The sequence below is a fragment of the Abramis brama genome, assembly GCF_963993115.1.
Source record: "Abramis brama genome assembly, chromosome: 13".
Lineage (NCBI taxonomy): Eukaryota > Metazoa > Chordata > Actinopteri > Cypriniformes > Leuciscidae > Abramis > Abramis brama.
The window spans coordinates 11221359-11237478 of NC_139975.1; the positions used below are offsets into that span (position 1 = coordinate 11221359).

Sequence of the window (16120 nt, forward strand, 5' to 3'; positions counted from 1 at the left end):
TTCAGATGGCTGCAAGTAGTGAAAGATAATTTGATGTCATTTGTGTAATTAATTAGTAAACCTGGCAAGATTTTTTTTTCATGTTTCTGAAAGAAGTTTCTTTTGCTCACCAAAAAAATCCAGTAAGAACAGTAATATTGTCATTACTTCAAAATATTGTCAGTAATATTGTCATTATTAATGATAATGCATCATTACTTCATTCTTAAGTGCCACATGATTCTTCAGAAATCCTTCTAATATGCTGATTTGCTGCTCAAGAAACATTTCTTGTTATTATCCATGTTGAAACTGTGACACATTTTTTAGAAATTACAAAAGAAGAACATTTATTTGAAATGGAAATTAATTAACATTGTAAATGTCTTTACTGTCACGTAATACATTTAAATTTAATGTGTCCCTTCTGAATATGTATTTCTTCAAAAAAATATTACTGACTCAAACCTTTTGAATGGCAGTGTATATATAAAACATATAGTACATGTTTTCTTATATGTCTTACTATGTATATGGCATGTGCCATTAAGTTAAAAATAGATGCTATTGCCGTTATTTACAAATGACCGCTCGAATAAATTTGTTTCCTCGTTCTGAGGAAGGCTGCTCTTTAAAACATAATGATACACTTTGATGCTTTTGCATGCCGTTTTTATTATAGATGTATGTAATTCTGTATGTGCATTTATATTTAAACAGTCCTAAATCAAAGTAATAGTTTAACAAAACATGGATCATAAATTTTGCATTGACATGGATAAGACATCAGGGTTTACATAGATTTAAATTAGCAGATTCATTCATTAAATTAATAATCTTTAACCGTGGTGCTATATGTAAAGTCGTACACACATATTTACAGAGACGAACATTTCATTGCTAATAGCTTGAATTTTAAAGCCTATGAGACTTAATGGATCTACTTTTTCCTTAGATGTTTCCTGAAATTCCTTAGGGGAATTAAAAATAGACACAAATGAGAATTGCTGATGGAAAGTAGGGGCTCTAAAGCTCAAATAATTGTTCTTTGGAACAATTAGATGAGAAATATTTGAGTTTGACATTGAAATCTCTCGGTTTTGAAGATACACAGTTGGAGACTGTGTCTAGAGAAGACATACTGCGGGACAATCTGAGGAGAATCTGAAGCAAATGTTTCCATTTGCTCTCAGTTTAATCTTGTTGCTATCTAGAAGAAACCATTGATATATTAAAGTGGTCTAATTTGTGAATTTTCATTGGTGTGTGTGGCGCTCTATACGTGAGGGACTCGCTCGGCTGACTGTTTCTTAGCTGTGATTGGATGTAGAGCAGAAACCCGGCTGCTACTCAGAAGGAGTGTTATGCTCAGGGCACTGGAGGTCACCGGGGCCACTGCTCCTCTGCCAACCCCGGGGCTCAGCTTGCAGAGACGGCCTGTCAAATTCAATACAGTAGAGCCTGTGAACCCACATGACATCCATAGTGCAGCTGGGCTGTGCAATACTCACACATTCATTCATTAAACCACCCCCGTTTAATCAAAAGCTACATTTACTCAGTATTTGTGCTGTTAAATGTCAGTTTAGCCTGTTTTCGATTCCTCCATCCTTGAAATATTATAATGCTTGGATAGATCTTGATTCAGTCTTGGTAATTAATCGTTGTAGGCACATATGTGTAAGTGCTTGTATTTTTACATTTTTGTCTAGCATGTGTGTGTGATCAGAGACAGTTAGCATGAGCGCCCGCCTTTCCAGCCTTAATTAGACTCCGCAGTTTTCTCAGTTCAGTGTTCGGTATCGTCTACATTTAGGTTGATGTGGTTTATGTATTTCTCCTGCGTTTCTGTGTTTGCATCTCTAACGATCTATATTAAAGACTCCCTTGAGTATTTTCCTGTTCGTGCGTATTGTTTACCACACCAGCCGTAGCATACAGTAGATGAGCAATGAAGATATACTATAACTACAGATTTTAAGTCAGGAGCTGTCAGTACAATATACTGCAAAATCTTAACATACATCTATAAACACATGACTGCAAAGTTGAGAGTGTTGGGGAGTCTGATTTCATGACATCATTCTCAGTTTCTATAGTAACAGCGACTACTCTGATTGGTGGACCTCTCTTCAGGGTTTTGACTACTGTGATACTTCAGTTAGAATTGGGAAATTGAAATTATTGTGAGGTGACTTATTGTGAGGTCCTCGAACAGTTTGGAGTTATGAAAGGGGTCCTTGGTGTAAATACATTTTAGAAACCCTGATTTAAGGTGACTAGCGCCTGAGGAGTGCCTATATCTGGTTAGCAATATGTGTGAATGTGTTTGCGTAGGAGAGAAACCATGGTTATGGTGACAATATGTCCTGATGTGACTCTGCGTTAGCCTCTTTCTGGTGTGTGTGTGTGATCTTGCGTGCAGGCGTGCGTGTGTGTGTAGTACAGCTCTCCTTGGCACATAGCTGTACAGTTGACTTTCATCAGTGTATTTACAGGGTTGTGATTGCGTTATAAAGCAGCCTTTAAATAGATACATCATCAGATATTACCGTCATCAGTCCACCGAATGCAAATGAAAATCAGTCGTTGTCTTCTGTCAGTTATGATCATGAATAATGAGTATTTTAGCTGTAATATTCAGCTCAAAGAAAAATGCCCACCATATTTTGGTGGCACAGAATGGAGAGAGAATGCTTTTGTTTGTGTGGTTAATCATGTGTCCTCCTTCTGTCCTACACTTGAATGGAAAAGAGAAATGATTGTCTCACACTTCAATTACCCGCCAGATCTGGCCTACTTTCACTGCACACATGGGGCTTGCCACATCCATTTCCACAAACATATTCAATTTAAGACTTGTGGAAACCTTTAAAGGAACATTTCAATTTCCTGTGGAATAATACATCTGAAGTCTAATTTGAAAGAAAAAAATATGCTTTTTTATTATCTGGCCAAAAATGACTCATTTTATATTATAATAGTCATCAGCAATAAAATATAAAGGGCCGTATTTTAACGATCTGAAACGCAAGTATCAAGCGCGAAACGCGAAACTTTGTGGGCGGGTCTTGGGCGCTGTTGCTATTATACCGGCGGGATAAATGACTCTTGTTCCCGACGCAAATCTAAAATGGGTTGGTCTGAAGTAGCTTCATTATTCATAGGTGTGGTTTGGGCGTAACGTGAAATAAACCAATCAGAGCGACATCTCACATTCCCTTTAAGAGCAGGCGCGCTTGTTCTAAAGCGGATTCCTATTATAACGGCGGATTTGCCAGGTCATTCACTGTATGATTTGCAAAAATGAAAACTGCTGCTTCTGTGTAGATGAGAGAATCAAAGTGTATGCGCGTTGTGCACATGCTACATTGATTATGGCCAAGCATGCGCCCTTAAAATAGTATATGAATAACATTCGCAACGCGCCACTGACTTTAAACTAGTTTTTTTCGGTTAGTGGCAGAATTGTTTTACTAAACCTGTAAAATCGCATGAGGGAACGTTTGCGCCGGAACACGCCTCCTCTTTGCGCTGAACCGCCCCGGGGAGCGCAAGTGTATTTCTTAGTTAACCGACGTGCGTCTGTGGAGGGAAAAGTCCGCTGTGCGCGGGTGCAAAATAGGAATGATACATGCGTCGGTGTACAAAGTCAATTGCGCTGGGTGCAAGATAGGGCCCAAAATGTTTTTGCTTTGTTAATTCATTTCCATTCTATAAATTGACCAACATTGAATGAACAAATCAAACCCATCTCACATTTTAGCGTCTTCAAAGTCCTCAGGTGCATCTGGAAATGCTTTTTAACTAGAGGTTCCCATGTATGCTGGACACACTTGCCTGTTTATCCAGTGCAATTCATCCATTTCCAGTTGTTTAACTGAAATAACATACAGTAATATAAATTCTGTCAAAGGTGTTCAAACTTTTGATTGGTACTAGTGCATATGTTTCATTTAGCAGTCATGGTATTTCAGTACATTGAAAAGTAGTTAAAACATCCTTTCCTTCCAAAATAAACGGCTGACCCTCATTTTCCAGTCTACAGTGGCTGTCTTTGTCTGGGTCAGTAGCTTGGTGGTGTCGTCGTGGTGGGCCGATCGCATTACAGGTCTGTTGAGCTCTGAGGAACCAACAGGTAGACCTGGAACGCCTTCACGGCAGGGTGAAATTAAACCCGGTGGGTCATCTTCTGTTTAAAGAGGCAGTCAAGGAGGTGCTCACCCCCACCCTGTTCCTCAAACCCCCTTAAGAGGCATTTATAGACAGGGACGCTGTGGGACCTGCCCCAGGGTCCAGTCTGGATGAATACAGCGATCATTGTGGAAGTAACGCGATTCCTGCCTCCATTAGTCTATGGAGACATTCTTCAGTGCACTGAACCAACCCAAGTTGTAAAGCCTATTTTCTCCATGATGCCAAAGTGAGCTTAGAGCCATCTTTAAAGGAAAGATTTAATGAGGAATATGTATTGGTGAAATATCATACAGGTGTAGTTAACCACACAATAGTTTAAAAACTATTTAAACAAACTTTTTTGGTACTGTCTGTCTATCTGTACCTCGTTGTCACTTGTTGTCGACACATGTAGGTATGTATGGTATGCATGTATATTATTTTATATTTTAAAAAAATAAAGATTTTTCATATATTGATTTTTTTTAAACCAGAAATGTAGATCCAAAGTTGCTTGTTAAAAAGCAAACTTCTCTTTGCTGGTTCATATGAGGTTCCCTGCAGAGTTTTAGGCCATCTCATTGCCCTCTGTGTGGAATGCATTTCGCCATCTTCAAAGCCTCTTTGTTCATTGCCTGCTATGTTTTCCCTGACCTTACGGAACAGAGCAGATAGCAGCTTACCAACACACAGTGAAGACAGAGAGAGGAGGACATGGGGAATAAGGGGGTGAGAAAGAGGAAAACAATGGTGCTTTGTAGCCAGCCACCCATTTTGATTCTCTATCAGTCTGTGGTCTGTATCCCGCCCTGAGACCATTCTGCAATGCCCCCTATCTGCATATAAAGCACAACATTTCATCACATGTGAGTGATTTCACATCTTAAAATTTGGCCAGTTTGCTTATTGCTCTAATGAAATTCCTCGGTTGTATGTCCATTGAATGTCAAGTCAAGTCAAGTCACATTTATTTATATAGCGCTTTTTACAGTACAGATTGTTTCAAAGCAGCTTTACAGAGATAACAGGAAAATAATGCAAAAAAGTTTGTTTCCAGAAAGTTATTAAAAAAGTTATTAATTTAGTTCATTTATATATATGTAGCCGCTCTGGAGTAAACCGTGATGTCATCGTCCAGCTCAGTTCAGTTCTTCTATAATAGTGTCAATGCAGGCAGATGAATATTATTGTTGAAAATTAAATTAAATGTTAAATTTAAAAGTAACCTAAGGAGTATATCAGGAGTGTGTCGAAGCATTGATACTCTTCATATGCAGCAGCACCCACTGATTCATCTTTGTATGGTGCAATTACATTTGGTGAACAGTGACTACACATTTTGATGCAACATGACAAAAAGCCTTCCTGTTTGCGCTATTGTTGCATAAGTCAATCATGGCTTTTGTCCCAGACTGCAGTGAAATCCTAGCATGATAGAAGACGGTTCTGCCAATGTTCAGCTGCTCCCACAGTAGCCATGAGCACACCAAATGAAGAAAGCCCAATTAGGATGTGTGAATCATCAATAGGTACTAATAAAGGGCTGTTTTTTCCTTGAAGTGTCTCTCAGTCTAATTAAGGAGAGCTCACAGTCACCCTTGTTTGTTTGAAATGCTTTGCCAACTGTGTCAGACGAAGGTTCCTTTGGATTTATTCACCGAGTTGCATAACAAAAGTGCTGTCTTCCTGTATAGACCTGCAGCAGTATGATGTTGCCTCGCAGTTCTCAATAAAACTATGCAAGAGTAAGAGAACATTCCCAAAGCGAGGCAATTAAAAGTATCCTAACAGAAGTATCCTCACCCAGCTGTGAGGAATATGCATCTTGTAATTGTGCTTTAGTGCTGCCCCCTACTGGCACTCCAGAGAGTAGCTTTTAGTTACGGCCATAGACAACTATTCACATTGAGGGGAACATGTTCTTTTACATATGGTCCCATTTTTCCTTTTCTGGCCTGATATAATTTGTGTTGTTTATTCATCAGGGCAGGGGTCCTTTGTGCATATGCAGCCAATCAGAACCTGAGTTCTCAGCTGAAGAGTGTGAGGAGGCTGGTGAAGAGTAACCTAAGAGACCTGCACACCTTCGCCAATCAGACCCCTGCAGTGAGTAATACAACCATAACCAACATACACTATTATACTGTGATAGACGGACAGACGGATGGATGGATGGATGGATGGATGGGTGGGTGGGTGGATGGATGGATGGATGGATGGATGGATGGATGGATGGATAGACAGACAGACAGACTGATTGATTGATTGATTGATTGATTGATTGATTGATTGATTGATTGATTGATTGATTGATTGATATTGATGATGGATGGATAGACAGACGGACAGACAGACAGAAGCATGAACAGATAGATAGATGAATGGATTGGTGGATGGATAAATAAATTGATGATGGATGGATGGATAGATAGATTGATTGATAGATTAATATTGATGATGGATGGATAGACAGACGGACCGACAGACAGACAGAAGGATGAACAGATGGATGGATGGAAGGATGAACAGATGGATGGATGGATGGATGGATGGATGGATGGATGGATGGATCAATTGATGATGGATGGATGGATGGATTGGTGGATGGATGGATGGATAGACAGACAGAAGGACGAACAGATAGATTGATCGATTAATTGATGGATGGATGGATGGATGGATGGATGGATGGATGGATGGATGGATGGATGGATGGATAGATAGATAGATAGATAGATAGAACAGTTCAGAGATCTGAACATTTTTGACTGCATAATGCTGCGATTGACCGAAAGTATTCTTTTAGTAGATGTTTTATTATTGGTGAGTGATGACTTGACAGCTAAATATATTGATGTGTTAATGTCTTCCTCAGCAAATTGATTACCTGATCTCTCAGTATGACACCGTGAAGCACCATGTGCTGTATGACCTGGAGAGTAAGTATGCTACAGGTCCTCTTTAGAGGAATAGAAGGTGTTGCTGATGTGAGGACTGATGTTGTGGTGTGTCTTCAGATGTAGGTCTGCTCTTGGGTGGAAGGATACATGAGGAGTTGGGAAAAGACGTGCAGCCCGCCCTCGACGCGACTCTCAGCATGACTGGAAGTATGTCACTCGCTTTGGTTTTTTCTTTCTTCTCTTGTTTTCACCTTTTCTGGGAAAACTGTTTATTGTAATATATCATATATCACATGAGAATATAATGTTGATATACAATACGTTGGTTTCGGTAGTGTCTTATTTCACTGTTTTGTCTTTGATTTGTTAGTCAAAGTGGAGAAAGCCATTAAAGGTAAAGTGATAATGCACCCTGACTAGTCCTTCCCGTGACCTTCTATCTGTAACAAAGTTGTGATTGACTCCTTTTTCTTTCCCAACAAAACCTGGCCCAGTTATTTTCCCATATGTATTGTTCTATCCTTCCTTGGTGGAACCTGCCCATCCCATGTCTTAAAACCAAGTTATCTGAACGGTTATGAACGGTCAGTGTAACGGTTACACTGAAAGATGCAAAGCCAACAATGTCATCTCACCTCACCTCACTGAGAGCATGAAAAGTGACAACCCAGTAACTTTGTTTTTGTAAGCCTTTCTCTGCAAGCATGTCAAAAAATTAAAAGATCATATTTCGCTCCTCTTCTGACGTAGGAAGGGGATCTTATTATAATTTTACCGCCGGTTAAACTGCACGTTTTCACCCACGGAGCCGCCGCTTGGTTTTCGCAAGCGACAACAGTGTAACCAGTTCTAACGCAATGGCAAAAGTTCGAGCAAAGCATGCAAACTGTTCTGTCTACTGCACAGACGAGCACAGAACACTGTATGACCAAAAAATGTCATAGCTGTCTTATAAAGACCTCAGGGAACTGTGTCAACTTGTGTAAAAGTTAAACATGACGGTACATGCAAGTCGATGAGATGCATCAATGTAACTCCACAACAACTACGTACATAAATGTATTCACTAACCATTCAGAAACGTCCAGGTGCGTCTAAAAGTTGCAACCTCTTCCTGAGTCTCTCCGTAAGGCTGCACTCCGCTACTGGTTATTTCTGAGATTTTGGATGAGTGAGATTCGCGTTTTGTTATTTCTGGAGTATCCGAAGCTCGTGTAAAGGATCGGCCGTCTTCTGAACGGAGGTCGGGGAGCAGCAGCTCATTTGCATTTAAAGGGACACACACAAACGTTTTTGCTCACACCCAAAAAGAGGCAAATTTGGTAAGCTATAATAAATGATCTGTGGGGTATTTTGAGCTGAAATTTCACAGACACATTCTGGTGACACCATAGATTTATATTACATCTTGTAAAAAGGGGCATAATATGTCACCTTTAAATCAAAGAAGCATGTGTGGATTTTGTGTCCTTCAGAATTGTTTGTGCCTTGGTTAGCAGTCTCTATTTTGAATGTTCATTTGTGTTTCTTTGCTCATTTGTTCCCTCTCTTAGCAATGCGAGACACCAAGGATGCTCTAGAGAACGTGAGTTTGACCTTGGAGACTTTGCAGGAAGGAACAGTCAAACTGCAGGCTAACCTCAGCCTGGTGCGCGGCAGCCTTAGCAACGTCCTGAACGACCCTCTCTGCAAAGATCAGCGCTCGTCGGAGATTTGTCGCAACATGCTTATCACCCTTCCCAGGCTAGAAATTGCAGCCAACTACTCATCGGTATGAAAATGATTTCTCATCTTTTTTTTCCACAATGGTTGACAGAAGTTTTTTAAAAGTAGAAAATAATCAGAAAACCAAAACGCATGGCTGTTTTTTTGTTGTTGTTGTTTTAGTTGCCTGATGTGACTGAACAGTTAGACAAAGTGAATGAAGTTCTGAAGACGGATCTCAGACAGATTGTAGAAAAGGTACTTTTTTCCAGATTTCACATGAGGTGTTTGCATAGATTCAGGAAAGAAAGTATTATATTTCAGAGTACAATAGGATATTCAACAGGAGACAAAACTTACATTTTATCCAAAAGTTTGGTGTCAGTATTTTATTTTTTATTTTTTTAAAGAAATTGAAGCTTTTATTCAGCAGGGACACATTCAGTTGATCAAAAACAAAGACATTACAAAAGATTTCTCTTTCAGAAATGTTTTTCTTGAGCAGCAAATCAGCATGTTAGAATGATTTCTGAAGGATCATGTGACACTGAAGACTGGAGTTATGATCCTGAAAATGCAACGTTGCATCACAGGAATACATTACATTATAAAATGTTTTATTTTTTAACAAATAAATGTAACCTTGATGAGCATAAGAAATTTCTTTCAAAAACATGAAAAAAAAATCTTACCAACCCCAAGCTTTTGAACAGTATTATATGTACATTCAGTATTTTTTTATACAAAATTACAAAGACATTTTTTAATTGTTTACAGCAAGACCAGGAAGGTATGTACAAATAAATATGGTCAGTTTTGAATGATCTGCTTTGCTTTTCATCTGTGCCACACAGGGGTTTACATCATTCAATGACACTCCCACCATGGTAACAGATCAAACCCGAAATATTGTTGAAGGTGAGTTCAGAGATTAGAATTCAGATCTACCCAAAGATAGATACAGAATCTCCTTTCAGTAATTTGTAAAAATATTTTTCGACTTTGAAACACTTTACAAATGAACTAACAAGGAAGAATACTTCTATACCATTTATTAATCTAGGTTAATGTTAATTTCTACATATACTGTACTAATACATTTTTAACATTTGAAGTTAACCTAGTACACTACTGTCCAAAACTTTTTTAAAGAAATTAATACTTTTATTCTGCAAAAATGACAGTAAAAACATTTATATTGTTACAAATTTCTATTTCAAATAAATGCTGTTCTTTTGAACTTTTTATTTATCAAAAATTATTTCCACAAAATATTAAGCAGCATAATTGTTTTCAACATTGATAATAAATGTTTCTTGAGCACAAAATCAGCATATTAGAGTGGTTTCTGAAGGATCATGTGACACTGAAGACTGGAGTAATGATGCTGAAAATTCAGCTTTGACATCACAGGAATAAATTAAAAAAAATTAAAAATATTTATATATAAAGCAACAAAATTGTAATAATATTTCACAATGTTACTGTTCTTACTGTATTTTTGATCAAATAAAAGATTCTTTCAAAAACATGAAAAATCTTACTGACCCAAAACTTAACAATAATTCAAATTAGATTAATAAACGCTGTAGAAAATTGTACTAATGTTAGCTAATTTAAACTTATTGTAAAATGTTATCATTTAAACATTGCCATAGTGAAAATTGAATCATTTAATTGATTTAATTAACACATGACTTGTATTGCAAATAATATGTACCTAGATAATATTTAGCGTATGTTCATTCTTTGTAAGGCCTGAGGATGATGGGCTTCACCAGCTAAACATCTTAGGGAGTTTTATTCCTTGCTACGGTCACCTTTGGCTTGCTCACCCAATTAAACATAATTCTCTGAAAATACCATAGATAATGAGAAGCATGGTTGTTCTCCTGTAGGGGTGAAGGTTCTGCTGGAAGACATTGGGTCTAACATAACCACTTTCACCAAGCTCTTCCCGGTTCACAGCTCTCTGACCAACTTCACCAAAATGATTACTCACACACACTCTCAGATCGAGGACATCTACCCACAGATCGATCAGATGGATTTCTACAGGTACTTCACAAGCTCTCATCATCATCATCATCATCATCATCATCATCACATTGATTTATATTGCACTTTTTACAATACAGATCGTTTCAAAGCAGCTTTACAGAGATAACAGGAAAAAAAATGCAACAAAGTTTGTTTCCAGAAGAAAAAAGCATCATAGTGCAGTTTAAGGAAGTTCAGTGATGTTTCATTTTTATTGTAAAAAAGTTATTAATTTAGTTCATTTATATATATGTAGCCGCTCTGGAGAAAACCGTAATGTCATCGTCCAGCTCAGTTCAGTTCTCATATAATGGTGTAATGCAGGCAGATCAATATTATTGTTGAAAATTAAATTAAATGTTAAATTTGATGTCCCCTACTAAGCAATGTATTACAATGTAATACTAAGAATGTATTTAAATTGCAATTCAGTAAAAACTCATAAAGCAACGACCTAAAAAATGGGTAGCATTACAATGCATTGAATTATAAACCTTCACAAACTCTCTCTCTCTTCTTTGTTTTCGAGGTAAAAAGTCTTCCATGTGACCTTGACGTTGTTCATAATGTTTTGTCTTCAGGTGGATCTGTTGTATTACCCTGTGCTGTATGGTTGTGCTTATCCTCGCCTTCAATTTTCTGGGATTGTTGTGTGGTATTCTGGGATTTGACAGGCACGCTTCTCCAACCACACGTGGATGTGTCTCTAACACAGGAGGCAACCTGCTCATGGCGTGAGTTTGAGTGTAATGTCAGTCTCTAAACCCATCAAGTGTATGCGGTATAAAACACTCACTCATTCACACACTCTTCCTGTGTCTCTCAGTGGTGTGGGATTCAGCTTCCTGTTCTCTTGGGTGCTCATGGGAGTGATAACAGCTCTGTTCTTGGCAGGGGGGAATCTTGAGAAGCTTGTGTGTGAACCCTTCCAAACCCGACAGCTGTTCAAGGTAAGAGAAACGACACAGCATCTCGGTATAGCATAAAGGTCTGAGACCACAGTGAAAATCTGATGTTTTTCATTTAAAACCAGGAAATAAAAAAGGATTTTAGGATTTAGGACGTTTTAGGATGCGAAAATATTTAAGTTATGATGCAAAATTATTAAGGATAACTTGAGATTCTGCATTTTTCTAGGTCACTAATCGAATAAATGAATGAGCAGCATCGATCATGTGAACTGACAGTCAGATGTTTTTGCATTCTGAAATTCATGTTCATGTTTTCAATTCAACATTCCCCTTAGATTAAAATAAAGTAAAAATAAATTTGATATTATATTATATTAGATTATATTAGATTAGATTATATGTTTCCGACGCCCGTAGTTGACTCAGGCCCAAACTCAGTAGGTGGCGATAATGCACCTTATAGTTGGATGCCAATCGAGTGGATGTAACACTTATATTATATAACACTTTGCAATAAGGACTCATTAGCATTACTCAATACATAAACTAATAATGATCAATATATTTGTAAAAAATGTGATAACCTTTGTTAATGTTAGTTAAAATTGTTCATGTTAGTTGACAGTGCATTAACTAATGCTGGCAAATATATCTTTGGATTTTAATAATGTGTTAGTAAATGCTCAAATTAACAATAACTAAGATTAATAACTGCAGTAGAAGTATTGTTTATTGTTAGTTCATGTTAACTAATCTAGTTAACTAATGTTAATGAATAAAATCTTATTGTAAAGTGTTACCTATTATATTATATTATATTATATTATATTATATTATATTATATTATATTATTTTATATTATATTATTTATGTTCCATTTAAACTTTTCCCTTATATTTTCATGTTGATAATATAATTTGTAATTAATTTAGTTTAAATTTGTTTTAAATTAGTCAAATACAGGACAAATAAATACAAGGAAAAGATCTGTCTCATTTAGTGTGATCATGTTGTATGTAGGTGTTAGATACGCCCAACCTTGTCAACTCTGCTTGGAGAAACTTCATACCAGGATACCTGTACAATGACCCTGAGATGGACCTTACAGCTTATTCTCTCTACAGGTAACCTTTTCATGTATATCTAATAAAACGGAACAATTATATTACTCTAATAGCGACTGTTTTAAAGTGCTGTTAAGTGCTGTAAGGATTTTTATTTCAAAATATTCAAATGTTAAACTCAACAAAACAGACCACATGTATATAACAGTCCAAAAATTATTTGGGCAAATGTATGAATTTTAGTGCACTAAAAACAAAATATTAACTCAAATGGCATATGCAAACAAATGATGCTTTACATTTTCTCAGAACTAACTTTTCTGAGCCATCTTACAACAGAATTGTCTTTGTTCGTAGTCCAGCAGATGGCAGCAGAGTAAGGTTTAAATGCTTTCCCTTTTTCTCTCCTTTCTCAGTAATTGTAAGGACAACAGGGGGATTTACTCAGCTTTTCATCTGGATAAGATCTTCAACATCTCAGCCTTCTTTAACACCAGTGTGGTGAGTGGATCAAAAGCTTAGCTCGTGTGAACACGCAGATCACAACTAAATATGCACTATCTTTCAAAGTCCCACTCTGAGATAAGTGATGTTACTGTTTACACCAGATGCCATTATGAAGAGGGTATATTGAAATGTTTAATGAGTGAGATGCAAACTTCTTAATTCATTTTTTTAATGCTAGATGTGAACTAATAACTGTCTAACCAGTTTGGTTGTTGGGACAAATTTAAGTTGACTATGAGTTCTTGCATTAAAATACACACATTTACAAGAAAGCAGATATTAGATTCAGATGAGTCAGTCTTATTTGAAGCAGATGATACTTGTTTTTCTTTTCTTGCAGATTTCTGCCAACTTTAGATATATTTCATGTGAAATACAGTTTTATAAGAGCTCTGATGTGGTGTGGTTGGTCAGAAAGAACAGGAAGTTTTTTCAATCCAGTGTTAGTTGTTTTTCTCTCTGTTCTCTGCAATTGGCAGAATATCTCAAAACATTTCATTTTAAACTTTTATATACAGCGTCTATAAATGCCTTCATTTCAAAATGATTTTTGTTTTCAGTTTAAATCCTGCAAGCCAACATTCTTGATCCATTGTCACATAGGATTCAAAAAATCTGAGACCACATCGAATGGAAAATGCTAGGATTTTATAAAATAAAGAAAATCTTGTGAACTGTATTATACAGACAGATGTTTTTGCTTCTATCGAAGCACAAGATGTTTTTTGGATCATCTCAAATCAATAATGTATAATAATGTATATAGTCTGAGCCACTAGTAAATAAAAAAAAAAATAAAAAAAAATAAAAATAAAATATATATATATATATATACATTATTTATTATTATAACACTTTACAACAAGGTGCCATTGGTTAATTCATTAACTAACAATGATCAATACATTTGTCACTGTATTTATTCGTCACTGTTAATGTTAGTTAACAAAAATACAATTGTTTATTGTTAGTTCATGTTAACTCAGGCCCATTACATAATATTAACTGATACAACTTTTGATTTTTATAATGTATTTCTAAATGCTGAAATTAACATCAACTTAGATTAATAAATGCTTTGGAAGAATTATTCACTGTTAGTTCATCTTAACTAATGCAGTTAATACCTTATGTTAACAAATGGAACCTTGTTGCAAAGTGTTACCATTTTTATTTACTAGTGGTTTTGACTTCGGGGTCCCACTGGTTAGTTCTAGAATATTACAACCCATACCAGTTTCCTAGACTCATGTCAGAATCATATACAGAGCCTCTTTTCTTTCTGCAGTACTCCAAGGATGTGTCGAAGAAGTTTGAAGGGATGAAGGTGGACCTACGTGGCATCATTCTTCTGGAGTCAGAAGGCAAACAGAATCTTATCAGCTTTACTGAAACTGGCATTAATGAGATTAACTTTGCTGCTTATTTGGAGGAGGTACATAACATACATAAAAGCACATACACGTTTTGATTGAAACTTTGCTCCACAGGCTTTGGTCATGTACAGTCCAACATTAGAGAGAAACTGTGTCCTGTGGCTTCTCATGTGTTTCTGTTTATCTTCCAGGTTAATAAAGGAGTGACTCGCGTTGATCTAGCTGATTTCGCCAGTCAACTTGATGCTCAAGCTGATCAGTTGGTAAGATATTTATTTTTGGTTCAATTAAAATAATATAAAAAAATATATTCCAATAATTTTAGGTATTACATGAAATTCACTCTCATGGTTAGTACCAATGTGAATAACTAATTTTCTATTCTGTTTTAATAATAACTATTTCTTTCTTATGCAGTCTAAAGGGACCTTGCAGACTTCATTAAAGGGACACGCTAACACTATAAGGCAGATCCACATCCAGCAAGTCATCCCGCTGGAGCAGTCCATGGTAATCTATTCCTGTCTCATAGATTCTCTTTAGATTTTTTACCTCCTTATTCATGAATGGTTCTGCTGAATCAGTTTGATTGCAAATGAAAAGCATCTGAATAATGTTCATATTGCCGTTCGCACCTGTCTGATTTTCAATGATGTTTTTTAATTTTCCTTAACACATTCAACGTGATTTATGGCTTTGAAGAAATATGTGAAAGCAAGGGTAAGCCTGTATCTACCAGTAATAGCCACATAACCTACAAGTTGTTTGCTCCTTTTGGTTTCTACTTAGTTTTTTCTGTGACGCCATCATGAAAAAACAAGCATCTTTTTAGAGTAACTTCATCCTGTCTTTGTCCTATTGATTTGATTGTTTTTTTAATATATACAGATTCATAAACTTGTCAAAAGGGTGAAGTGTGGAATTTCTGTCCCTCTAGTGGCATCAAACAGAATTGCAGATTATAGTGATGTTTTCTGACATGTTGCTCAAACAATCCTTCCTGTTGTCTGCAGACCATTGGTTAAAGAATTGTCGCTTTGCTAAAAAAAAAAAAAAAAAAAAAAAAAACAGACCAGTGTCACTGTTTTTACACATTCGGAGAAATCAACCCAGAAATGAATGGAATGAGAGAAAGCTTTTAACATTGAAAAATTGAAAAATTCACTCTTCACCTTTGAAAATGCTGATATGAGAGTTGATAAACTAAGGTTACCACTACGCTTTCAAAATGCATTTTCAGGACTGAGACTTTTATTTTCTCATCCATACTAGATGTTTTACCGGTTAGATGTGATCTTATGTGAAATATAAAGCTCATCAATTGACCTTTCCCCCTGTATCCCAAATATATCATTTAGTCCAACAGTTTTGTGTCACATCTCTTATTTATTGTGACATGATGTGCATGAAATGCATGTAATGCAACTGTCAGGGTGCATGACCCTCTGTCACCCTTCTGGTTC

At 36.5% G+C, this 16120-nt stretch overlaps 1 protein-coding gene across 10 annotated transcripts in view; it reads left to right on the top strand.

The window, feature by feature from the left end:
* prom1a (prominin 1a) overlaps positions 1 to 16120 on the top strand; it is a 62691-nt gene that overhangs the window by 39102 nt on the left and 7469 nt on the right. For 5 of the 10 annotated variants that reach the window (XM_084132307.1, XM_084132309.1, XM_084132304.1 and 2 more), the window contains 14 exons: positions 6141 to 6261; positions 7031 to 7094; positions 7173 to 7262; positions 8609 to 8826; positions 8943 to 9017; positions 9614 to 9677; positions 10658 to 10817; positions 11381 to 11533; positions 11626 to 11749; positions 12731 to 12834; positions 13191 to 13275; positions 14570 to 14716; positions 14849 to 14920; positions 15075 to 15167. In XM_084132307.1, the coding sequence (XP_083988433.1) occupies positions 6141 to 6261; positions 7031 to 7094; positions 7173 to 7262; positions 8609 to 8826; positions 8943 to 9017; positions 9614 to 9677; positions 10658 to 10817; positions 11381 to 11533; positions 11626 to 11749; positions 12731 to 12834; positions 13191 to 13275; positions 14570 to 14716; positions 14849 to 14920; positions 15075 to 15167 (1570 nt within the window). Of the gene's footprint in view, positions 1 to 6140; positions 6262 to 7030; positions 7095 to 7172; positions 7263 to 7425; positions 7450 to 8608; positions 8827 to 8942; positions 9018 to 9613; positions 9678 to 10657; positions 10818 to 11380; positions 11534 to 11625; positions 11750 to 12730; positions 12835 to 13190; positions 13276 to 14569; positions 14717 to 14848; positions 14921 to 15074; positions 15168 to 15359; positions 15378 to 16120 lie in introns of all 10 variants that reach the window. The other 5 variants (XM_084132305.1, XM_084132308.1, XM_084132311.1 and 2 more) reach the window with 2 other exon arrangements.